Source organism: Tyto alba, unplaced genomic scaffold (assembly GCF_018691265.1).
Source record: "Tyto alba isolate M040663 unplaced genomic scaffold, T.alba_DEE_v4.0 Super-Scaffold_7, whole genome shotgun sequence".
In the NCBI taxonomy this organism is placed as follows: domain Eukaryota; kingdom Metazoa; phylum Chordata; class Aves; order Strigiformes; family Tytonidae; genus Tyto; species Tyto alba.
The window spans coordinates 40117608-40143008 of record NW_024881328.1 but is presented as its reverse complement, the minus strand read 5'-3'; the positions used below and the strand labels follow the sequence as shown (position 1 = coordinate 40143008).

Genomic DNA, 25401 nt, shown 5'->3' with positions numbered 1-25401 from the left:
TGCTCATTTCAGAGCGGTATTTCTGCATTATAAATGCAGCATGCTTACATTTCTACTTTTCTTTCCCACAACCCAGTGCTTTGGCTTGCTTGGTGTGAACGGAGCTGGAAAGACGACCATTTTCAAGATGCTGACAGGTGATATCGGAGCATCCAGCGGAAGGTTGCGGGTCCAGGATCATTCTGGGTATGGAAGATGTGATTTCTGGGGAAGGCGCGTGAGCAAATCAGCCGGGGAGCAGTTTTTAAGGCCGGATGGCAAAGGAAAGGAAATGTAAAAGTCTGAAACAAAACCAGACGTTCAAAATGGAGCAAAAATAAATAAGGCATGGAATTTCATCCTTCGAAGATGGCATGGTTGCTTACCTAGGGCTCTGCGTTTTGCTGTTGCACCCGGGCTGTTCTCAGCAGTGTTTCTTCCACTTCATTCCATTGCAAAGGGGATCGGACTCCGATCCTCAGCTGAGTGTGATCCCACTTCTGAGTTAGTACCTGGAGACCAGTAGGACTCATCTGAAAGCGCTCTTTGCCTGGAGTACGTTTGGTGGCAGCTGTGCCATCTGGAGTAATTGCAGAGCTACGTCCTGGACACCGTGGCTAACAGATGTCGCAAATACAATTTTTCCTTTGTAGAACGGAGGGGCCTAAAAGCTGAAGGCCTGCAAATTCATAGCGCTTTCTTTCAAGGGTCGGGGAGGGGAGTAAAAAGCAGGAGAAAGGGTTTTTACTCTCTCCTGTCTGATTCCAGAGTGCACTGGCGATTCACTGTGTTTAAAGCGGCTTGCCAATTTCTCTACGCAGGTCCTTGAATGACATCAGTGAGGCACACTGGTCACTCTTTGGCTACTGCCCTCAAGAAGATGCCTTGGATGACTTGCTGACGGTGGAAGAGCACATGTATTACTATGCTAGGCTCCATGGCATCCCAGAGAGAGAGATCAAAGGAGTGAGTAGCGCTGGGGCTTGACTTAAAGCATTTCCCAGTTATTGAGAGCCTTTACTTCGATTTAATTAGTCTTTCAATAAATAGATACGCACGTGGTAATTTGTGCCTGGATGTTGTTGTGAAAGCAGTGCTCTTGCTGCCACAGGTTGTACTCCAGCTTCTCCACCGGCTGAATCTGATGGCCTACAAAGACAGAGTCACCTCTCTGTGCAGCTACGGCACCAACAGAAAGTTGTCGACCGCTCTGGCTCTCATTGGGAATCCATCAATTCTGCTGCTGGTGAGAAATGTGGGCCTTGCTGGGGGAAAGGCGAGCAGATCTTTGGGCTGGCGGGGGTGCTCTGACAGTCTAGCAAAACCTCCTCAGGCACAGCTTTACAGGACACTCCCCGAGTGCCTGTACTTAGCCTGACAACATATGCATCAGAGGAACATTTAGATTCCAGCAAGCACCCAAATTTTCTTTGAGGGCATAAGAGAGTGGTGAGTCTGCCAGTTTCTCTGTTAGCATCTTTCAGAGGTCAAAAATAGATCTTATACGTGCCAATTAAACTCTCCTTGTTCCCAGCTCTTTCTTGGGTTTTTTGTATCGACTACCCTGCACAGTGTTGCAAGAGCGACATCCAAGGCTCCAAATCTGTAGGAGAGCAAAGGAGCAACTTCCCTCAGGATTAAATTAAACTATTTTTCTATGTTTGGCTTCCCCTTTCGTCTTTCACTTTGAACTTTCCAGTTCTTCCATAAGATATGCCGTTGCTAAAATGCAGCTTTTTGTGCGGTTTTTCCACTTCCTGTGTTTTGAACGTGTGCAGTGCTCTGTGAGCAGGTTTCCCAATATTAAATTTGGTAACTAGTGGACATAAATCTCCCTTGCCCCAACTGGTATCAAGCCCAGCGCTACTGCCTGACCACATACAGCAGTGCTCTAGCTGCTTTTGTGAGATAAAAAACTCTCAATAAAAATAGAAGGTGGGGAAATTCCCTCTGTACTGACTGCTGCCTTGGGCCCAAGCTGTTTTATTTCTGCCTGATAGAAGGCATTGTCCTCAACAATAACAATTTGTCAGTCGGAAGTTGGCTAACAATTTCACCAGCAATGCATAAAGTAGGAGACAGTATACCAGCTTGCATCTCTGCCTTACTGTCTCTGTAGGTGGAGAAACACAACACTTGCTTCATCTGCATATGAGAGAGAGGAAAGATGCAGGTGCACGTGGGAACCGAGTGGCAGTTGACAGCTTCTTGTCTGCGGTTACGCCTGTGGCGTTTGTGGAAATTTAAAACACCGTAGTGTGAAACGCACAGTAGGGTTGGTCTCAGGCGGTGCTGTCACAGCTGGTCAGTTCCTCTAGAGCGCAACGGAGCTTGAGAGTTTCCACTGGTGACCAGAGGAGCTGTGCGGCTCCAGAGGGCAGTGAGGATGGACGTCTTAGTCAAGCTGACTTGCTTCTGCTTGAAGGGAGTGTAGGACGTGTCAGTGAAATCCTTACTGCGAGTGAAGTTAAGTCTCTACCAGTGGAAGCTCTCCTGTGGGTCCTTACTAGCAAACATAACGCTAATGGAGAACCTAAGATGAGCACAAGTGTGAGGAAGATCCAATTTTGAGTGCAAATTTACATTCAGTCTTTCCCAATAGGACGAACCGAGCTCTGGAATGGATCCAAATGCTAAACGCCACCTTTGGAAAATCATCAGTGAGGAAGTGCAGAACAAGTGCTCAGTGATACTCACATCCCACAGGTAGGGCTGCTTTGGCTCTGGCTCTGGCTCCGGGGTCTGCAGGAGGCCTGGGGAGGCCCATCCTTCCCACTCCCTGTTGGTCCTTGCAGAATTTCAGGGCGTCGAGCTATGCCAGATTTGGGGGTTTGCTGTGGCTGAATGGGGGTACCCACAGAGACCCACAACACAATAGGGAAGATCAGTAATGTTCTCTGATTACTTAACTATCTTTTTTTTTTTTTTGTAATATCTTCTCAATGACTTATTAGAGTTTCTTGGTTGTTTTTTCAGCATGGAAGAATGTGAAGCTCTCTGTACCAGGCTGGCTATTATGGTGAACGGGAGTTTTCAGTGCATTGGCTCTTTGCAGCATATCAAGAGCAGGTCAGAAAAATGTACCTATTTCACTGTCATTAAACGGCGTACGGAGTTAGTAACCTACAGCTTTGAGGGCTCAGAACATGAGACCTTTGTTAACAAGGCATCAAAAGAACGTCGTTTTCTGGTTTATGTTTCCTACTACACCATTGAAATTCTGTGTTAACTAATGCACTTTCTACTCTCCCACAGCCTTTTTTCCCAGAGATGTGTTCCCCAAAGTAATCTGTTCACTGCTCAAAAATGTGAAATGCATGTTAGGAGGGTTGAGCTTCGATTTTATTAGTTATCACAATAGCTTGGCTTCTTATTAAGTCTCACTCCAGGTTAACAACCCTGACCCCATTCAGGATGCACTCTGCCTTGATTAGATTTCCCCAAAGAGGCTGTGCAGCACTCTCAAAGGATTTTCTTTATCTGTTTCTCTTTTCTACTCTGTTAACTGTGATGTTCTTTTTCCCCTAGGTTTGGAAGAGGATTCACTGTGAAGATGCACTTAAACAGCAACGCAGTTTGCACTGAGATGCTGACAGAGTTCATGAAGTCACACTTTCCAAACACGTGCCTGAAGGTAAGCAGGACAAATGCTTTCAGGAGAGGCCCTCTCAATCCCTTCATATTAACCAAGAGGATCTGGCAAGGTAGAAGTCTCGTAACATAGGAGATCCGTGCTCTCAGAGCGTAAGGGATTCACACCTGCACACTTGTCGGTGCTATCAGCAGCCTTGTCCAAGGGTTGGAGCACCCAGGTGCCTTGGTGGCTTAAATCACTTCAGCCAAACAGCTACAGTGATCCCATAAGGCAGCTGTTAGGTGACCCTCTGCCCCCGGGAATGGTCCCACTGAGGCCTGCCCTGCACCGAGGCCCACTTCATACCCAGTGGCTAATGAAGATGGCTGGGTGCTCCCAGTAACTGAATAACTGTAAAACCAGAGTAACTGAGTCACAAATCCCATCTGTTGTCCGTAACCCGATCTCTGCATTAATCAAAACGGCAGACTCGGAGCGGGGAAATACTGTAGCTACCCTCAAGCTTCCAGCTCTGGAGCTTAGTTACCATTTCCCAGTCACAGAACCCACAAAATCTCCCCGTGGGGAAACATCAGTCAGCAATATTGCTCACCTTTGTGAGCCAGAAGGAGAGAGAGCACACCCTCTGCCCCTTCATTCTCCCCTGGTTCAGATCCTCTTTCGTTCTCAGCCAGACAGCTGTCGGATCTGTCGGCTCTTTATAGGCAGCAGCCTCTTCACTTCACCCCATCATTCCTGTCCCCACAGGATCAGCATTTCAGCATGGTGGAATATCACGTTCCGGTCTCTGCAGGAGGGGTAGCAAATATATTTGATCTCTTGGAAGCCAGCAAAGCAACCTTCAATATCAGGCACTTCTCAGTGAGTCAAACGACGTTAGAGGAGGTAAGGAATTAAAGATGTGTGGCCATCCATTTAAAACTGTTAACAGGGGAGCAGACTGTTGGTTACACATGATGGACTGCTGCACACAATAGACTGTATTTTGAAAGGGATTTCCATCTGTATTTCTCCTGGGGATACTTCAGCGATACTGCTGCCTCCAGATACCTGTGCTGGCACTAGGAAAATGCACCCAGAAAGCTGCCCGTAGCATAAAGGATCTGTTCTTCCCTCTGCCACTGCTGATTTCAGCAGCCTCGTAGGTGCGGATGAAGGGCAGGATTATGAATCACCCCGACTCTCCACCAGTCCTGGAAATCTGCTTGATTTCGCTCTTTCTCGTACTGTATTTGGGTTGTAAGTTCATTTAGCATTGCTCCCAACTTAGCTTCATGGTTAAGTTCCTTCCATTTTTCCTTGGAAGAAGTTTCCCACTGGCACCAACGTCTTGTAGGAAACACGTCAGCAGGGATGCCGCAAGGACTCTCCAGAAGAAATCATCCTGTTGAGCATCAGCATCTGATATATTAAGTCTGTCCCAGAGAAAGGAGCAAAAACTGCAGCCCTGTAATTGTACGAATTGTTAAACAGAGACCTGGGGGAGGAGGGAAGGAGATCCTCAGTGGTGTTTTAATAAGGGGCAGTGGTTGTGAGAGAAACGGGCAGGCAAACAGCAGGAAGCCCCAGGTTATGCTCTGTGGGAGGACAGCTTGGATTTGCCTACGTGCAAATGTGATGGCAGGTAGTGTTCTAGTAAGAATACTTTATCTATTCATTAGATACTGTTTAAGGTAAGTCTGTTATGTGTGGTCATATATACCTATCTATATAATACGCGGTTGTGTGTGCACGGATGTCAATTATAGACAGACAGATGGGTTTATAAAGTAATAATATAGCTGTATTACACTGTGATCAAAACAAGCCACCACGGGGGTCTTACCTCACTAGCACTTTTGGAACATGAGCTGCAGGACAATTGGGTGCTGTGCAGGAACTTTGCATCCCGGGTGTCGATTCAGCGGGACAGGAGCGTGCATCCATTTATTTACATCAGCCCACAGAAGCCCAACATTTGCAGTTCTCAAATCCAGCATGAATCCATTCCTGAGCACTGTCTCCAGGCTCACAGTCAAATGAACAACCGTTCCTTTTTTCTATTCATTCATATTGCGAATTATTGATGCTGTCACATATTGAATGTTTTCCTTTAAACTTCTAGGTTTTCATCAACTTTGCTAAAGATCAAGCAGATCCTGACGGCGCGGATGTGGGTCCTGACGTGACACTGGACAGCTCTGACACAAGTAGCCAAGACAGCACCATAAGCTCCATCTACTGAAGGGACCCAACCGCTGGGGATTGTAGAAGCTGGGGAAAAGACCTGATGACCCCCTCGGGGTTCTTCCACCTGTGTTTTCTATGATTCTGGGCTGGTGGGGATAAAAAGTCCCATTTTCTTAAAGTACTTTTTTTTTTTTTTGATATGCACTTATTTTGTTACTAGGAACATGGTAGGCATTTAAGACTGGCATTTGGTTACCAATCAGACTGGTCTTTCCACAGGTTCCTTTTTTTTTTTTTTTTTTTCCCCCCCCCAGTTCTTGTTTTAGGATCACTTTAATGCCTGCGAGGACCTAGTTGACATCACCTGCTGCTCGTGGCCATTTGCTTACAGCAGAAATGGCCGCGATGGAGCAGAGGAGCTGTTGGCAGCGCAGGGTGTTTGACAGAAAAGCAGCCCCACGGCTGCCCTCTCTGAAAGCCCACGCTCCGCTCCTTGCTCCGCAACAGGCTTTCTGGGTGACCATGAGAAAGTCACTCAGTTTTGACAGGTTCCCCACAGGTGAAATGGGGTTCACGGCCCTCCCCTCCCTCGCGGGGGTGTTGTGAGGACGTAGGTGTTAGGTACTGAGAGTCGCATGTGCCGTTGGTGGGGGCCATCTTTTGTTAATGACCTAAAGCTTATCTGTACGTGTGGGTTATGGCAGTACAAATAGAATTATTTTCAAAGTCAGCCCTTCTGGCGGTTTTGGTTTGTTCCCCGTAGTTAACTCCAGCTGTATGTAACTCCTCGAGGAAGTCCTCCAACCCAGGCAGTCCCAGGCTCTTGGTACCCAACAAATCATTCCACCAAGAAGCCCCTTGCTCCTTTTGGCTGGTGTTCAGGGCTTCTCCATGACAGCAGAAGAATGGTATGAGGAGGGTAGATTGGTTCAATCCTCTGATATGAAGAAGTTTGCTTCCTCAGATTGTGTTTCCCCGAGCAGAGTAAAAGCAACGAGATCTCCCTTGCTCAGAAAACCTCCCTCTCCCAGGCGGCTCTACCTCTCTGCATCCTTTTCAGTCACCTTCCTCGTCAACACCCGAGTGGTGGCTGCCCTGTAACCCTACAGCTTTCTTTTCCCACATAATGAGGCATAATTAGCTTCTCTTTCAGAGCCTCTGCCACTGGTTTTAAATGAGACCTCTGCCTGCCTTTGAGCAGCAGCCTCCCAGCAGCTGAGTTCAGCACACCAGCACGCACGTCCTGCCTTTTTCCCCCCAGAATCATTCATGGATAGAATAATTTCATATTGCTCTTTATGATATGTATCAGCATAAGGCCTCAGAGACTCAGTGTTGGGTCAGGGCGTTGAGGTATGTGGTGCTATTTAAGCACATCATGAACTTAAACTCGTTGAGCTCAGTAAACTTGCTGTTCCTGGTAAAAGAAGTTGCAGATAAAGCCAGGTCGTACTTCACCTTTTAAGACCTGGAAAGGCCCATACGGCACTCAATTTTGGGTTCACACACACAATTCCAACCAGAAGTGTTGGGTTTGTTTTTTTCTTTTTCTGTTTTTTTTTTTTTTTTTTTTTTTTCCCCAAAGCTAATTTGAGCCAGAGGAAACTTTAGATGAAAGCTGCAGTGGCCCATCCTTCTCACCCTGATCTTCAGAGGAGTTTTACTAGCTCAGTTCCCATTTGATGCCAAGGCTTGCTAAGATAATCGTGCAAGGAATAGGTACTTGTTTTACACTGGGATGCTGAAGTTTGGAGTTCAGCTGCTACAAGGGTGTCATGTTTTCTCCTTGATCTTGGTGTAAACTTCTTACTGATAGCAGGAGGAGTTCTGTTATGGATTGAAGGTATTATCAAGTCCTGAATTATGCCTCAACCTGCTGACTGTAATTAAAACTGGAATTCAGCTTCTTTCCAGAATGCATTTGACACCTGCAGTTTATAAGGAACTGAAAAAGCTGCCCAGACATTCATTGTAGCTTCTATTATTATGTCTCCAGCTCTGCAAAAGCTCTTTTTTTCTCATTTTCATTGCATATCTTATACAGATCACAGTATAAAATTAAGCTTTTCTGTAATGGAGGGCTTGTGCTCCCTGCAAAGGACTCAGAGCATGAATGCCAATGATTTAAATGCAGCCTTGTAATACCAATCAGAGTATTATTTTATTATGTCGATGGCTTTGCAACTGCCAGTGAAAGATGAATCTTCAGACTCTGTCCAGATGTACTTTACATTTAATTGAGGGAGACTGATACAAAGCTATTCTTTTGTCCCTTTAGAGCCTACTAATCAAAAAAAAAAAAAAAAAAAAAAAAACAAAAAATAAAAGGAAGTGATTCATTGGAATACTTCAGCAAGTTGCAGTTTAATTGGGTAAAATAGAGTTTTCACAAAAAGCAAAAACCATCCTTTGAATTTCCACCCAATTCTGGCACTAATAGAAACATCTGCTTCATGAAAAGTGTGTCACGGCCATGATATACGCTCCCCGTTTTCACTTGCAGGTAAAAATAAAACATCTGCTATTGCAATCAAGTCAGTAGGTATTGGTCCAAACAAGCCAAAGTTAACATACTTAAGGGAATTTAATTGAAACCTGTGGAGAAGCAGTTACAACTGTTCAGGGGGTTGAAGCATCTGGCAGGGAGGTTGTATATAACATCTCCAGGCGCCGAATTACCTTTTGTGCCCCATTACAACTGTCCGCACTCCCTGCGGAGCCTCACGGGTCGAACCTGTCCCTTTCGCAGGCAGGAGCTGCCCCCGGCTCGATTCTGGGACGATAAATGCGTAAGCGGACACTATCCTGCCTCTGAACACCAGCTCCAGGTTTCTCACAGTCCCTTTGTCTCCCCAGGGAGGGCTGATTCTGGTTCCCCAGGTGGCCAGAAATACAGAGCCCTGCCTAAGGAAACAACTGGTAAAATCTGTTCAGGATTACAGGCAGGCTGTACACGTCAGGGGAAGGATGGGGACACTCCCCCGTCTTCCGTGCCCACGGTAATCTTCACCCTGCTGACATTGGGGTGTAACAGCAGGTGCCCCCCGTTGTCGGCCCTCTCTGAATCCCCTCAGAAATTCCCGCTTTACATGACTCTCCTTTCCAAAAAAGCCGGGCAGCCAAACTCGGTCCTTTCTTTGCTCTGAGCAGGGAGGTAAGATCATTGAAACCACCGACGTTGGTGTCCCTGGAAGGGACAGAGGGGCGATGCGTACCCCTGCACATCACCTCTGCAGGAGCGAGAGATGAATGCTGCAGGCCGGGGGAGAAAATCAGCTTTTCATTTCTCTTCCTTAATGCCGACGCTCCTCCTCAATGCCGCCTCTCTTCAGCCACCCCAATAACCCTTGCCTGAGGCAAGAGGTGGCAGCAGGGCCGGGCAAGCCCTGCCAGAGCGATCCCACAAAACCCTGTTTGTTAATAAGAACTGCATGGGCCTGAACTGAGCTTAATTTAAAAACACTCTAAAATACTACAGGCTTAGGGTATACGCAGTGCAATCGCCAAACGAGGCCGAAGCCAGGGAGTCAAGGAGGAATTTCGTAATCGGTTATGTGGATTGTGAGGCTGATTCAAATCAGTTTGGCAACTGGAGCTGCGGGCTGGGAGACGGCGATTCGAATCTCCATCCCGGCTCCTTCGTTTATCGCTTCGCGCTGCGGCCGAGCGCACGGCGCTTCCCCAGCCCAATCCTTGCTCAGCTTCGGCCTCAGTGCGAGTGGCCACCAAGGGCTGAAGTCGCAGGGTCAGGCAGGGGCCAGGAAAGCTGGCTGGGAGGCCTGACGTTAGGCAGAAGTCCTCTCAGCCCTGACCGCTACTGTAAATATAAATTCAGGGTCTAATAGGATTTTTTTTTGTCCTTTCATGAGAAAAGCAGGAGTGGTTTTGTTACTCTGTCAGATCAGAAAACATGTTTACAGGTCAAATGCACACGTTCCAGGTAAACACAACTAGTAAAGCACAGGAGCGGGTGGTGCCCACAGACCTGCTGCCCCTGGGGTCGCTCCTGTGATCTGGGATTTGCAGGATCCGACCTCGTAACGGGCTCAGGATGGGGCCCCAGCCTCTTGTAGGGGCTTCTGCTCCCTTACATTGCTGCAGCTTCACTGAAGCCACTGTGAGGTGTCTTGGCTTTTTACAAGCCAAGAAAAATAGATCTTCCTGCTCTTAATAGGGAAAGGAGGGGTTTTGTGAGCTGGTGGAGGTACAAAAATGGTTGTTGGATGGCAACAGCACATAGCGTGATTTTTATTCTTTTTGTTTTTTCCAGACAACAGCTGTGATCTTGCATAGCTATAACAAAATATCAACAGTGTATTAAATGAGAGTGCAACAGAGAAAAGAAGCAGTGGAGAATGACAAAAAAAAAAAAAAAAAAGAATTTACCAGAATTGTTATTCCATGACAGTGTTTAAATAAAAAAAAAAAAAAAAAAAATCACTCTAATTAATGTAGTTGTTCAGGGAGAGGGTGGAAGTAAGGAAGATGGCACTGAGATAGTAAGAGCAACATTAGTAAGGGACACAGCCGGCGCTACCCTCCCGTTGGCGCACGGGTAACGAGGGAGGACGATCGGCCCCGCGGCACGGGGGTGCAGCCTGTGCTCGGAGCAGCAGAGGGAGCACGGCCCACTTTGAGCCAGACCGGGCCCCCCCTCAAAATATCCATAGCATGGGGGGAGCTGCACAAGACCCCCCCAAAGGGTATCTATCAATGTTTTGGGACCGTGGCCTGATACAATCCTGCAGCGCCTGAGGGCCAGCGGAGGCCAAAACTGGAGAGAGTCCCAGTGGCCACATTCAGCCCAGGGTGAAGAAAAAAATACAGGTTGTGCTTGCAACCCACGGAGCAAAGCTTGAAACCAGGCACCTCTCCGGGGCGCTGGGGTGCAGCCCCCCACTTCATTGCTAATGGCTGCTAGAAGGGACTTTTGGAAATAGGCCATCACCAGGGAGAGCAATTCTCAGGGCTCCGTGCTGGGAGAGAAGAGAAATAAACGGCGGTGCTCCCACAAGCTTTAAGGCTCAAAGCAACAATCTGATCATCTACCCCAGCCTTCAGTTTAATGGTGGCTCTTGAATTTTAAGCACTGGGCCTTTCACTACAGGCAAGCGTGTTGGGTAGAAATGAAGCATCACTTAGAAAGAGCTCAGGTCTTCACGGACTTCACAGAAAGAAACAATGCAGCTTCAGGGCATGACAGAATTTATGGTAACACAGAGAAGATAAAATCCAAGTGGAGACAGGATAATAATTGAGGTTTTTACCTCCATTAGCAGGTCAAGGTGAACTCTCAGCCCTCTACTGTCTATGTCCTAGTTACCAGCTGAAGGGGTTTTACACAGCCCTCCGCTTTAATGCGCGGTGCCTTTCTCACAGCCAGAGCCTAACAAATTGCAGCACATCCAGAGTGTGAGGGGGAGGAGGAAGCAGGATGATATGCCTCTCCATAACCAGACCCAATTGGGTTATTTCTGTGCAAGACGGCAATGAATTTAAGTTAAAACGATGCCAACCAGATTGAAATGCAATTAAAGGAGTTCCCTCAGGGTTGCGCATCCAATTAGTAGAATACCTTTAATTACACCGGTGCAGTTTCAACTAGACATGGGCTGAGAGGACCAGCAGCCCAGAGCTGAAGGCAGCCTGGTGACCCGCAGCCGTCAGGGCTCCAGAGGAGTTTCACGTGGGTTCGCATCCCCGAGTGGCGGTCCGCTCCTCTCCCGGGGGAAGAGCTCCTGGGCCCGGCCTCGGAGCAGTGTCCCCGCTTGCCCCGAGCCCCCCGGGCTGCTCGGGGTGCCAGCCCCCAGCTCTGAGCACCTCTGCAGCAGGGCTTTCCCCGCTTGCTCCCGCAGGCGCCGCATACCAGGGCTGGCGCGGGCAAGGCTCTGCCGGCAGATCTGCTCTGGATGGAGCACAAGGGATGGAGCTCGACGGAAAGAGCCGGAGTCACTTTCTCAGGGATCCTCTCGTTGCTGGGTGGCTGCAGTGGGAGCCTGGAGAAGCTCCCAGGCCGAGCCGGGGCCCTGCCCTGAGCTGGGTAACCTAACCCCGAGGGGCTGCCTTTTATTTATCTCCAGCCAGCCCTAGGAGCAAGGCAGTGGAGAAACGCAGAAACCATTTTCAGGTTTGTATGAACAATTTTCTCTAACAAATGATTGCTGGAAAGCAATTAAGATCCAGGTGCTTCTGAAAGGTAAGAGATTTTTACAATTTTTTGTACATAAGGTTTCCCTCTTGCAGTGACTGGATGTACCCTGCTCCCAGGACCTGCGGAAGCTAAAGCATTTGAGCTGACTTTGATAAGAAAGCTTGTTTAAATATTAACAATGCAAACATTAAGAAATGCTAGAAACACCAGAGCACTTCTAGGTGTTCCTCAGCCGGCTCTGGGGAGTTACGTGAGGTATAGCAACCCAAAATATTTTTCTACCTTTACTCTTGAGCACAACCACACCCTCAGAGCAGCCAGACGCAGCGGATGCGAGCCAGGAGTGCGGTCCCTGGCTTGGAGCCTCAGCTGAAGTCCCTGTGGAAGCCTGTAACTGCAGCACGCTGTGGGACCACATCTTGCTCTCCCCAAGTTCCTATTTAAAATCCTGTCAAAGAGAGAAAACTAAGCAGAAGGAGACTCCTCTTTGCCCGTTGTACCACCAGCCTGAGGACCGGTGTGCGTCGATAACCCAGGGATCCAATTTTAATGCGAAATCACGTCACCTTGCACCAGATCGTGCCCTAAGCTCAATACTGATAGGTGCACAGAAGCACGTGCTTCATACATCTTCATATGCTCCTCCTCAAGTGTTTCTTTAAGTACCTTCAATGTCAGTAAGACAAGCAAAAGGTGAGACCAGGGGCTTAATCAGATTAACAATTATAATCATTCCCATCCATCACCGCAAAGCAGGCTGCGATGCTGCTGAATCTGTTCTGCTTCAGGAACCCGGGGAAATCAGAGCTGCACCTGATCAGCCAGACAAGGGCAGCTCGAGGCTTGCTGCGAAGGAGGAAGAGAGCGATTGCTCAGGCTGACTTCTTTATTCATTTTTTGATTAGCCTTCAGTGCCTCCCTAGAAATTATTAAAGCTTCTCCAGGGAGTGCAGTGCTGCAAAGGGAGTGTTTACTCACGGGCTGGCTCTTCATGCTGTGATAACCCCGTGTGTGAACACGCTGGAGCGGCTGTACGGGTTTCCTCCCTCGCACGGGCAGCGAGGCCTCTCCTTTAACCCGCCTTCTACATCCTCAGTGTTCAACCATCCTCGTTATAGACTCAGCAAGCAGCTTTTTTTTTTACCCATAAACAGCTCTTCGCTACGCATCGGCGGATGGCACCAAAGGCAGAGCTCGTCTGTTTGAAACCACCCTGGCTGGCTGGCTGGGGCTCGCTGGGTTAACCGGAGGCCCCTGCTCCTCAGGGCTGCATTATAAACTGGGATTTTGGGGGATTAGGGAATACCACGGAGTTGTAGCAATGGGGACCTTAACTGGGAGGTTTGAGGCTGAAAACTAGGCAGTGGATGCGCACCTAAGGTACCAGCCGGTGCTTGAGGAGTCTACTTGTGAACTGTTCTCCCACCAAGCTTCAGTTTTAAACTGGGAAAAAGGTGTTTAAAAAAAACAAAACAAAACAAAACAAAAAAACAAACAGCAACAGCAACAACAAAAACCCCAAACACAAAGAGAAAAAAGGCCAAATTTTCAAAGGTCCTTAATGTGCCAGAGCTGGGCCCCCAGATGCCTGCAGGGATGGAGCTGTTGGAAAAGGCAGAGCCTGGAGGAGGGCCGGGGCGGTTTGCTCGACGCCGGCCGCCCTGCCTTTGCTGATGGCCGAGGCAGCAGAGCCTAGGGATGCAGTTTCAGGCAGAGTTCACATCTCAACCATTACAGAAATCCCACGTGCCTAAAAGACATAACTCTGCTGGCATCCAGAAAAATGTAATTACTGGATGAGCGTTAGTGGGGCTTCAGCTCTGACCCATGAGAGCAAGAAACCTCCACAGCTCCCTTGGAGAGTCTTGGTGTTATAGGGGTTATTTTTCCACTGTGAATATCCTACACAGGGTGATTTCAGTGCTTGAAATCAGCTCGTATGTGACACAAATATAGCGCCCCTTTGCACAATATACCACCACTTCTCACCCTAAGTTAAATGGGAGAGGTAAGTGTCATCCCAGGACTGCTAAGCTTTTGTGTTACTCATCAGCCTCATCCTGATAAATCAAAGTTGCTGTGCTGTATTTCCCTCCCAACCCCTTTTGGCATTTTTGAGCCCTGGCTCAGGCAGAAATTACCGGGTGGGATTGCTTGGGCCATGTAACGGAGCACGCCAGCCTACATGATTATATGAGTCCTTGAAATCATCTTAAAAAATGGGAAGCTGTTTTTCCATCCACCCAGGCTGTGACATTCAGAGGTGCTCGGCACTGATCTAATGGAAACGGGAGAGTCTGTGACGTTAGGCTTTCCCCTCCCCAAGGGCCTGTTTGCAGGGTGGAGCAGGAAAAATGAGCCTTTTGGGCTCGGATGGCTCAGGACCAGTGGGGTCCCGGCAGTGGGATGGAGCAGCGTGGGCACAAGGCTGGGGGTCTGCACTGGCTCTGGGAGGGGAGGTTTTCTACCGAGGAGCTCACAAACCATCTCACTTGCCTCGGAGGTGAAGCAAGAGGAGGGATTATAGGAAAACTGGAGCCCAAAAATAGGGCTTGGTGCTCACAGCGTGGTACATTCGAGTGGCAGACCCAGGTAACTCAGAGGGGAGGGTGCGACGGCATCGGCTGCCGCCACGGTTTTGACACTCTTCCCCACAGAGGCTGGCAAAGCCAGACCTGTCCCTGTACCCCAGACCGAAGGGAAACAGCCCCCACGGCTCTCGGGTCAGGCTGGTGTTTCTGCTGGCAGTTCATAGCAATCCCATTTGTGGATTAAAATGCAGCCGTCAAGGCTGCTTGTACAGGATTTATGATGTGGCCTCAAAATACAGGAGAAAAGGAAAGCTGAACTCTCCTCTGACGTTTGCAAGTGTAAACTGCAGACCTGAGCTGAACGCATTGTAAGTAAGGATCATTAATCATCAGCTAAGCGGCACGCGGTTGTTGTTATTTATTATAACGACATAAATCATCAAGAACCGCTATCGTGTTAATTTGGATTTAGTATGGATTAGTATAGAAAAAAGAAGATCCTTACCTATTTAAAAAATATATACCTTTATTGTAAACGCATATAGATGTGCTGGGGCTTTTGTTCCTTAGTTTCCTCCTGCCGGGAAGCAAGTCAGGAAAATTCTCGGTGAGCTCTGCAGGTGAGGGTGTGCAGTGGCTCCGGCCGAGCTGCAGCTGAGCAACATCTGGCTTGTGATCACACGCTGACTCAGCACCTAGGGGAAAAGCAAAACCGGGAGGTCCTGGACACGTTTTGGAGGGGCAGCACTCTGCGCCACCCCCCCAGCCCCGGTGCAGGGCTGGCATCCCCCGGGTGCTGCGTGGCACCCAAGTACCGCTGTAGTAACCCCATGTTTTTCCTTATTTTGTTATTAGCAGCTCAGCTCTGACTTTTGCGTTTAAAAAACATGAGGCAGGGGGTTTGTGAGTTGCTGAGCCCTCTGCTGCTGCCTTTGGAAGGAAGGCTTAGCAGGGAAGGAGCATTTAAATTTAAATTAAGGGAGCACTACCCACCCATTTCTTAGTCTCCAGAAATGCCAGCCATACTCCTGGAGGTTATATATATTATTTTTTTTTTCTTTTTTCCCTGATTTGACTTTAAGGTGGGGCTGAACCACTCATGCACCAGAGCAAGGCTGACAGAGGCACCAGTGTGACCATACCTGGTGTTTTGGGTGTGGAGCTCATGCCAGGGCCGGAGGGGTGGCCCCATCCCTCCTCGCAGAGCATTTCTGAATTCGGTGGGGATGGAGCTTCACCCCACAGGGATCCCCATCTCAGTGCTTGGACACAGCATCTGTCCCTGCCCTTGAGCACTTACATGTAGTTGAGGGGTCTTGTCAACCCTCCCACTTTGAATTCTTCAAAGTGAGGCAGGTTTGTTGTTAACAAGTCACGGCAATTTCTCCCCAAACTAAGCCCAGCACCTGCAGTCCCAGTAATCTGCTTTATCCTGATGAAACCAGAGGTGCTGAGCTTTGACAGATGGCGTGGAGATCCCTGACCGACCTCATGGAGCACATGGCAACCCAACGGTAAATTTAAAAGCAAGGCCTTCAAAGGGACACTCAGCTGTGCATCTTCAAAAGGAGACGTGCAGGGAAAAATGGAATTAAATTCTGACAAAGGCACCCTGATGGAAAGGAAACGATTGTACTTTCTTCATTTAAAAAAAAAAAAAAAAAAAAAACACAAAACCAAACACTCAAAACGCCAATGTTTACAGTGGAGCATGTGCTGCCCTTGGCATTTTCCCTTAGGTTGGGATGGACACGGAGACTCCAAATGGGTGGAGGGTCCCATCGCAGCACGTGTGTCACAGCCTCAGGAGCTGTGGCCCCATCGCCCCCTTGGCACAGCCAGAAAACCTCGCCAAAACCTTTAGTGTCACCAGCACTGTCTTAGCTGGTGGTTAAGAAATAGGCCTTGATATTTTTGGAAACAGAAATCGGAAGAATTAAGGTTTTAAAATTTAACTAAAAGGGAAATAAAAAGGATTTTATGTTTTGCAGTGGCCCAAAGATTTCCCACAGGCTTGATGCTGGGATGATACATTTAACAACAGGCTCCTAAGTCAGGGGTAAAAAGAACGAGAGCGATGCTGTACCTGCACCTTGACTCCGCCGTGTCCGAACGCGCAAGCAATTGCCTTTAATTGCCTCCATCCCTTCCAACCTGTGTTCTGTGTGTGCCAGATGAACGGTCATCCAACTAGGGAGAATTTCTCTAAGCATTGAGCCAGAGCTGAGGCTCGTGTTAATTAAAATTGGGTTAATTATAATAACTCTGGTAGAACAGGAATAGTATAATTGGACTAATTAGAGTGGGGCTAATAATAAGAGGGTTCAAGCCACAGCAGCCACTGTACAAAACCAGCACCCAAGTTCTTGAAAGGTTTCCTTGGACTTGTGTCCCACACAACTCAAGGGCAATCCAACATCTAAAAGCTGCGCCGAAGCTTTGACTGTGTTTTCCCGAGCATCCGGGCTTGCATCGCACCGACCATATGTCTGCCTCTGCCTGCTAGCAGATTGCACCAAATATTTTCCTTTTTTATCGTGGCTGAGCAAACAAACACCATCTGCGGGGCTCGTCGAGGGAAATCCCGGCCCCCTCTGCCCCAGCGGGAAGGCAGCCGCGCGCATCCGGGGGGCCTGACGTTTCTGCCACCCGTGCCCTGAGACGAGAGCGCTGGTGGGCAGCCAGCTGGGCTCCCTCCTGTTTTGCTTTTCTCTGTTTCTTGCCTTTCTGTTGGAAACCCCTCTTCTCCCACTTCTGGAAAAAACAGAAGGGTAATCTCAATTTCGTAAAATCCCCTGCAGTTTTGACCCAGCTGGAGATGCACAGAAAGCTCTCACCGAGTGAAGGGCCCGGTGGACGTGGATGTAAATTACTTGTCACCTTGGTTGTTTTCCCGCTCGCACTTCTGCAGTGCTGGGTCCAAAGCATGTGTTCTGACCAAATCTTTTGTACAAGTGCCCTTTGGATTTAGCAATTCGCACAGCAAAAGCAGAACCGATGAACCACAGGCTTCTCTGCTGCTGCCTTTAATTAAAAATGCCATGTCTAACACTGGCAGATGTTTCTGCTATCGAGACTTGACTAATAATTTAATGCCGTGTAATGCAATGCTGACTGTGCTGCTTACTCTGAAAGTATAATAGACTTTTTTTATTATTATTATTTCCTTTTGGGGATCAAATCACTCAATATTTGAAATCTTAAAGCTCGATAGTCTAATGGCCCTAACCAATTACTGCACCGAGTGATCTCAGCAGCCCCGTATCTTTCAAGTCGGCGCCGCAGCCTATGATGCCTCTGAGACCGTGGTAAGCTCACAGGGCTTTGGGCGCACGGCAAAATTGGCCCCAGAGGGGCGGCCCGAGGAGCAAACTAAGCCTGTTAAAGTCTTTGATTCAGATGTTTGGGGAAAGAGGGAATTCAAAGCGCGATGCTGCCCTTCCTCTGTTTTCTTTTTCAGTCTTCTGCCGAAGGAGACCCATCCTGTCACTTGCAGCGGGCGCTCAGTATGTTGAAGCTGCGGTGGCGCTGGTGGGGAGCGGTGGTTTCGGGATGTGTCCCGTATTCGGGTGGACGAGAGGAGAGGGACCCCCTCTTGGCAGGTGCTTTGGCTCTTTTAACCCCCAGGAAATTGACTGACTTGTAAGACTTCAGGCAACTGCCTTCCTCTGCACGCCCCTTCCTGTTACGTGATGAATCATGTAATAATTGTATATTGATTAAAAAACAGCTGGGGAACTTCACTAATGAATAAAATATCAGGTACCGGTGTATTTACATAAAAGGGTCTTTACCAGACGGGCAATGCTTTGAAATTAAGCAGGAGGCAGATGAGGATTTTTTTACCTTCCTCATCAGCCGGGAAGCCGAGCTCCATCCTTCAGCATGGGTTTTGCTCTGGAGCCCTGCATTGTTTGAAAATCACATTATCAGTTTAGCACAGCGAAGATGATCGTTGCCTCGGCAGGGTATGGAGCAGCTGATTCATGCACGTACCGAACGCAACTGTTGCACTATATCACACCACTGCTGAAACCATTTTACTGGCTTTCTGTCATGCAACAAATTTATTTTAGAGTGTGTGGGCCTTATACTGCCTGGAATGGCTTTACTTGTACTTTAAATACTGCATAAACCAAATTTAGAGATATATTTCTCGCTTCCCCCTGTTCTCTGCATCATTTTTTTTTGCTTCTGACTGTCCAATTGGTTGCAGTAATTCACTGCAGGGGAAGACGTTTCTTAGGTTTCCAAGAGCGCCAATTCCTTAACCTTTATAAAATTAGGGAGAATGAATCACTCGTGACTTTTACATCTTTCTCGAACATGAGTATTTGTTAGATGCTGGCTGCCCAGGGCAGTGCTTTGCCTCAGTTTGGCTTAGTTGTAAATGTTTGTAAATTTGCACATAATGTCTCAGCACAATGGAGACTACGTGCGCACACGTAGATTTATTGAGAGGGACACTAAACATATTTCAGCCAGAGGAAAGGAAGACGAGGTACTTACCTGTTTTATTGTCCTATACAGTATATATCAGCATCTCATATTTTGTGAACATAAATGCCAGGTTGACTCAAGAGATCTATGGATCAAGTGTTGTTTGTAACCTGCGCTGAACGCTTCAAATTGCGTTAAAGTTTCATCTCAGCAGCAAGGCCTTTTGCCATCTTTCAGTAACCCTGGTGCACTGGGAGACACCGGGTGCTGTTTTTTTGGAGCACAGAATGAGCAGACAACAGCCACGTAAGATGGAGTAGGATGTTAAGGTTGCATCTGGCGACTGTTCATTTTTAAGGGACAAAAGACTGGTTTAGCTTATTTGGGGAGTTTAGCCTGGTTTTGGCAGCGTGAGGAAACGGGTCCCTGTCCCAGCTCCATCCCCTGCAGCCCAAGGAAAGGAGCGAGGGTTCCCTGTCCAGCTGTGTCATCCCTCTCCTGCATCCAGATGTTCTGGTGCATGCACACAGGATGGGAAGAGGCACTGTGGGACGTGCCAGTCCCCCATCTCACTGGGCTTGGGGATGAGCTCTCCTTTGGGCAGGACATGGCCCGGGGCACCTCTCCCTGCCCCCTTCCTCCTCCAAGGTAGGCAAGGAGGACGCTGTGCTGTGAAGCAGCTCACCACAGTCAGAACCTTGCCTGAGCCTGCCTGCTGCCCAGGAGCATCCGTCACCTACATGTCTCTTCACAAGGTGTGGTTTGCATTTGATTTTGTTTAACTTCCATGCTCACCGCCATGGCTGTTGTTTCTTTCCCCAGAGCTGCTTCCCTCCGTGGCAGAGGGCCTGCCGATCCCACCACCAAGGATGACAGGCCGTTAGCAAAGGGGACACCGCTCAGTGTTGTTAACGCAGCGGGGTGTTTCCTGAGGACCAGAAAACAACAGGGTATTTCCGAGATACAACCACACTTTTCACAGCTGGATCCAGGCACGCAGATGTAGCTACCACACTGTTGGTGACAACAAAGAGCCTTCCTCTCCGTGTCAGCTTGCAGATGGGGATGTCTCCATCCATCCCTCTCCCTCCAGGCGCAGGTCCCAGCTCTGCAGGAACAGTCACCTGCAAAGGATCGGCTGTTGTTTAACCCTTTGGACCTTCCACAGTTTCCTTTCTCATGGATAAGGATTGGGAGTTATCATGAATGCAGAGAAAGCCAAGAAGGTGTTTGCTGGAGTCAAGCAGGTTAGGAGAGAGGATGGCATTGATCTAATAATGGCTGGATATGCCACCATTTAAACCAGCATGACAGTGTTTCACCCTATGACACATCAGCTTGCCCCAGACAACAGTAGCAAATTTTCTCAGATGAGTGGAGTTGAGAGATTTTATGATTCCTCATCCTTGATGACTCCCTTGCACTTCTGTCTATTATTAGTAGCAAAGATAAATGTTTAACCTTCCATATAGAAAGAAAAAAAAAAAAATCCCAATTTATAACATCTCGAGTGTTAAGGAGCTGCAGAAGGAACGAACTACCAAAGCAGAGGAGTGTGAAACCTGAAAAGTGAAGAACCTCCTTCTTGGAAGACAATGATAACTTACCAAGAAATGTTTTTGGCCCTGATTTAACACTCATCGGGGAAGTCCTTCTTTCTAGATGAGCTAAGAGCTCTGGAAAATGCTCCTGTTGCCACCAATGGTCAAACTAGTCCCCCCTGCCAGGCTGCCATCGCTCAGCGGTGGTGGTACCCGACATCTCACTGCTTTCACCTTGCCCAGAGAGTGGGGACGGGGGGAAACCACCCACCCACAGGAAGCAAATGGAGGGAGACACGGGATGAGAAACGTTGCCAAAATTTCAGACGGGCTGCTGGGGCACCGCTGACGGCTGTTTTCTACAACTGTCGCCAACCAAATTTTGTGACTCTGCACTGTCACGTCCTTTTATGATGAAGTTCCCTCAAAGAATAACTCGCTTGCTTTAATCATGTTTGCTCCAAGATTTATGGCTTGATGCTTATTCACCGGTGGAGCTTCTCGACACAAAATGTCAGTAAGCCCGTTATAAATCACTCCTGGCATTCCTGATCTATCTTTTATTTGGCCAGGAGTATTTCCACCTGAAAGTGATAAATTCCTGCTGCAACCGCTTTATGTGCTTCAGTAATTACACTGTACAGCGATGGCAGTGGCTGCATCTATGGAGGTACCATCTCAAAAACAGCAGCTTGTAAAAAGTGGGAGATTGGGCTGAACCCCAAGATGCAACTGGATGCACAGGCTGAGGAAAAAAAATACACTCTCAGAACTGATAACAATGGCAACTAGCGAAATATCTCTGTCAGACTGAAGCTGGTGGATGGGTGGAAGAGAGGGAAGAAAATTAAATTTTTAAAACTGTGGCGCCCCACCTGGCTGCCAGGCGTGTGGGGAGGAGGCCCTCAGCACTACAGCCTGCCCGTTTCTGGCCTCGCTTGGGTAGGGGCCGTTGGTGCTGTTGTTAGACGCGTTCGCTATAGATCAGCAGATGGTGGAAAGATGTATAAAGCACAAAAGGTCTGGGGGTTGGAGCGGTTTGGGTGGCACTGAGGTCGCTGAACTCCAGCCCGCCATTTCCCTCAGCCTTCCCCTCAGGGCTGGCCCCGCCCCACTGCCGGAGCGCGGGAAGAGCGGTTTCCCCGCCCGCGCATGCGCGCTGCCGAGGGCGCGCAGCTCTCCGCGCTTGCGCAGCGGTTGCGGGCGGGGAATTTGGAGCAGCAGCAGCGGGGAACGATGCGGGCAGCGCTGCGCGGCCGCTCGGGCAACCAGCCCCTCAGCGCCGCCCCCATGGCGCTGCCCGGCCCGCGCTGGCCCCTCACTCGCGCCGCGCTGGTGCGGCTGGAGAGCGCGCTGAGCTGCTCCCGCTGGTGAGAGATGTCGTGTGTCCGTCCCCTTCCTTCCACCCCCCCCCGCCGTGCCCACGCGTGTTAAAAGCGCCGCGTTTTTCTTTCCTCTTCCCGCAGCGCCGGCGTCCTGCGGCAGCCCGTGTCCCTGGGGCGGTGCGAGCACGTCTTCTGCCGGTGAGTAGCGGGGTGCGCCGGGGCTCGGCCGAGGCGCCGCGGCCCGCTCCGTGCCGCCGGGCTGTGGGGAAGCGGCTGGCGCCTCGGGGAGGCGGGGGCCGGGCCGCCTGGGTGGGCGGGAGAGGAAAGCGGGAGCTGCTCCCGCCCCGTAAGCCCGGCTGGCTACGGGGGTCAGGCTTTTGGGGTGCTGTCCGAGGCTTCGGGGTGTTGGCCAGGTGTAAAGGGATCCCTCTGACTGATGGAGGGGGGAGTGCACTAAACCGCTTCTAGTTCTTCTCGTCATCTCTTAGCTCCTTCCTCTTCCTCCCTTCAAAACAAATTAAAAAAGAGGAGCCTGGAAAGGTGCTTCCTGTTTCCATGAGGGGTTTTGCTCTGCTTGAGTGGATTGAGTGCTGCTTGTCATTGCTTTGGCCTTCCGCTGTGCTTTGCTCCTTCAGACCTGCCCCTGTAACTGATCTTGTATTCACACCCATCTGAACACGTTGAGATAACATGAGTCCCTTTACTAATAGTTTATCAAATAATGTGTCTTAAAAAAAAAAAAAAAAGAGTTAAACTAGAAATGTCCTGCCAACGAGGCAGTTCTGAGGAGGTGGCAGTCACTTGGCCTGTCTTAGGACTGCTCACTGCATTGTCAATACAGGCGGAGTCTGAAATGTTTGTGCCTCAGAACTTCCTTTGGGGAAGGTGCTGGAACCTTCTGGCTGTCCTGAAAGTCGCTACTCTTCAAGGCATGCAAATGCAAACACAGGGAGTTAAAAGATCAGTCATATATCTTAAACATGTTCTCTGCGTGGCCCAGATGTGAGCTATTAAAATCCTATGCTTGCTATGACAGAGAGGGTAGACGCTTTCTAAACTCTGCTTGTAAGCCAGTCTAGATATTCAGCTTTGCCTCTTGTTAATACCAAAACCACTCTGTCAATAAAAGCAGAGGAAAAGCCTCCCTCATGGCTGTGTATTCATTCCCTGCCTTTAGCTGCACCTTTCTAATGGGAACTTAAAAGTGTTGAAGGCCTGGAGGGTAAAATACTAGCAAAAGATTTTCTTGTTTTTTTAAGGAGTAACTGATTACGGGACAGTATGGATGTATTAAAAGATGCACAAATGACTTATTTCTATCCAGACACGTGGGTTCTTTCCCAGCTTTGCTATGAATTGCTATAGAAGATTCTGCCATCTGACCAAGTTTTCTGTTATTTGTTTCATTTGTGCTACCTGCCCATAGAGTACTTGGTAAAATAACCCTCAGAAGCTTGTACAAGTTATTTGTAAATATGTTCATATCTATCTAATAAAATATTTTCTTCTCAGGTGTAGTGCGGATTGCTGAAAGATAGTGTGAGGGTGGCTTAATAAACATAATTGTTCAGTTGTTGGACATTTAAGGCCTTGCAGCTTTATTTTGGATAACCCCAGTGTATTCTAGGTGATAGATTTCAGACACCCAGTGTTTGTTTGAAGTATTACTTTTTTTAAGAAAAATTTTCAAGACGTCAGTGCAGTTTGCGTTGATGAGGCTGGAAAGAGAAGCTAATAGGAGTCTTAAGCACTCATTAGCAGCTATTTCTTATTCCAGAAGAATAGTTTATTTGCTATTTTCCAAGTTACTGCTACACCTGATCTTTTCTCTTTTATATGCCTGACCTTTTAGTCATCAATTTAATATGTCCCTTGATTACCTAGTCTTGGATAGGCATTTTTTTTTTAAATAAACCTAAGGAAATTTAGATTAAGTTGTTTACAAACAAATGTGGTAGGACGTGGATTGAATCTGCAGTATACAGACAGTAAACTGATTCTGATCCACTGCTAGAGACAGATGTTTATTAATATACATGGAAAGGATGTATAGTGTGATGTGAAGATGTGAATGGCTGGAGCTGGCTTCTGTTACCTGAAGTGAAATATGTGAAACTAATGACTGCAATAATCAGGTCACATGTAATGTAACTGGTTCTTCCTCAGCATGGGTTTTATTATGGGCAGGGATCAGTTTCTGCAGTTTTGACTGAATAACTCTGCAAAGTTAGTTACAGTCATCATCCATTAACTATAAAAACCCAACAGCTAGAAGTAATTAGGAAATGTCGTGGAATAAAAGTCATTGTGCATTTCCTTTCCACTACCTTTTACAGGCAGCGGAGACCTGAGGCCAACTTTCCTAGAGAATGAGGCCTGGTTAGTTCTTATCTTTGCTTCAGGTGATTTGTCAATGTCATCTAGAATATGTCAGAGCCAAGACTTGTACTTCAGTCTCCTGATCATAGGAGTCCCTCAACCATGAAGTCCTTTGCCTGCTCCGGGCAGAGCAGGCTGATTAAAGCACACCTAGCAGCAATTTTTACATGCCACGTTTCCTGTTTTGGGATTAACTGAAGGCGTGATACATGCGTGGTGTTTGAGGGAGAGATGCCAGTGCAGAGAACAGATCTGAAAATAACTCTCCTCGTAAGGAAAGTGGTGGTAGTTTTAACTCTGGTATTGGTAACTACTAGTTTTGGGGTGTATGTCTGTCAGCTTCTGAGGTGACTATGTTTAGAGTTGAGATGCATAGACTTTGATCTTCCTCTCCAGTTAGCAGTGCCTTGATATTACTTGCATTCTGTTCCTCTGAATGTTTAACGTGATCTACTCACATTAAATGTTATATGTTTGGCTGGAATTTTGCATGCTACGTGGTGGTAAGGTAGTGGAGACTTTTGAAATTAATTCAGTCTTGGGTATGTAAGATTATAACCTATATTTAATAGGATAGATTAGAGTTGAGATGCAACATTCAAGGGCCATTGTTATAACTCAGATGGCAAATCGTAAGGTCTTCTCACTGGACTAATCAAATGAATAAAAAATTTTAAGCTTATATGGGGAGGATAGTGTTACTAAGAAGCTACAAGTGTTAAATGACCTCTACTGAGTATATCTGTTTCTCCATTATCTTCTGATATACATGCTCTGAAAGAGAAGAGTGATGGAATATTCAGAACACCTGCAGACCCATGTGGGACTTCTTACAGAAAAGTGTTCAGACAGGTGAAACTTCACAATATCAAGAAAATGTTAAGTAGGAAAAGGTGGAAATGATAGTTTACTATGGGTTGGCTTTTTGTCACTCATTTAAAAATAGAAGGTCACAAAAGAGTGGCCCTACCTTTAGCTGAGGTATAAAAAAAAATGTGTAGTCCTAATTGTTACCTGGAGACAAGCAGCAACAGAGCTGTAGCATACCTTTAAAATTTGTACCAGCTTGTGAGTCTGGGAGTCACAAGATAACAGGTCTTTCGTGACAGTGTCCTGACAAGGCTCTGGACTTGGTTTGCTTAATTATGGCTTGTCACTTGCCGTGATAAATATGTCCTCTCCTGCAATTGTGACTAACTCATGTGGGCTTTACAATAGTGGTTTGTCAACGCTAAAATAAGAGATTCTTGCGGAGCGTTTGGCTGTGAAAAGGTTGATAGCGAGTACAGTA

At 47.9% G+C, this 25401-nt stretch overlaps 2 protein-coding genes across 3 annotated transcripts in view; both read left to right on the top strand.

Annotated features, from left to right (window-relative positions):
• ABCA12 (ATP binding cassette subfamily A member 12) overlaps positions 1 to 6473 on the top strand; it is an 86911-nt gene extending 80438 nt beyond the window's left edge. For both annotated transcript variants that reach the window (XM_033010732.2, XM_033010734.2), the window contains 8 exons: positions 77 to 186; positions 801 to 945; positions 1091 to 1225; positions 2582 to 2685; positions 2956 to 3048; positions 3508 to 3613; positions 4322 to 4459; positions 5679 to 6473. In XM_033010732.2, coding sequence (XP_032866623.2) covers positions 77 to 186; positions 801 to 945; positions 1091 to 1225; positions 2582 to 2685; positions 2956 to 3048; positions 3508 to 3613; positions 4322 to 4459; positions 5679 to 5798 — 951 coding nt within the window. In that variant the 3' untranslated portion in view covers positions 5799 to 6473. The remainder of the gene's footprint in view (positions 1 to 76; positions 187 to 800; positions 946 to 1090; positions 1226 to 2581; positions 2686 to 2955; positions 3049 to 3507; positions 3614 to 4321; positions 4460 to 5678) is intronic.
• A 15143-nt stretch (positions 6474 to 21616) lies between these two features.
• BARD1 (BRCA1 associated RING domain 1) overlaps positions 21617 to 25401 on the top strand; it is a 44255-nt gene continuing 40470 nt past the window's right edge. The window contains exons 1-2 of the mRNA XM_042784390.1: positions 21617 to 21776; positions 21873 to 21929. Coding sequence (XP_042640324.1) covers positions 21643 to 21776; positions 21873 to 21929 — 191 coding nt within the window. The 5' untranslated portion in view covers positions 21617 to 21642. The remainder of the gene's footprint in view (positions 21777 to 21872; positions 21930 to 25401) is intronic.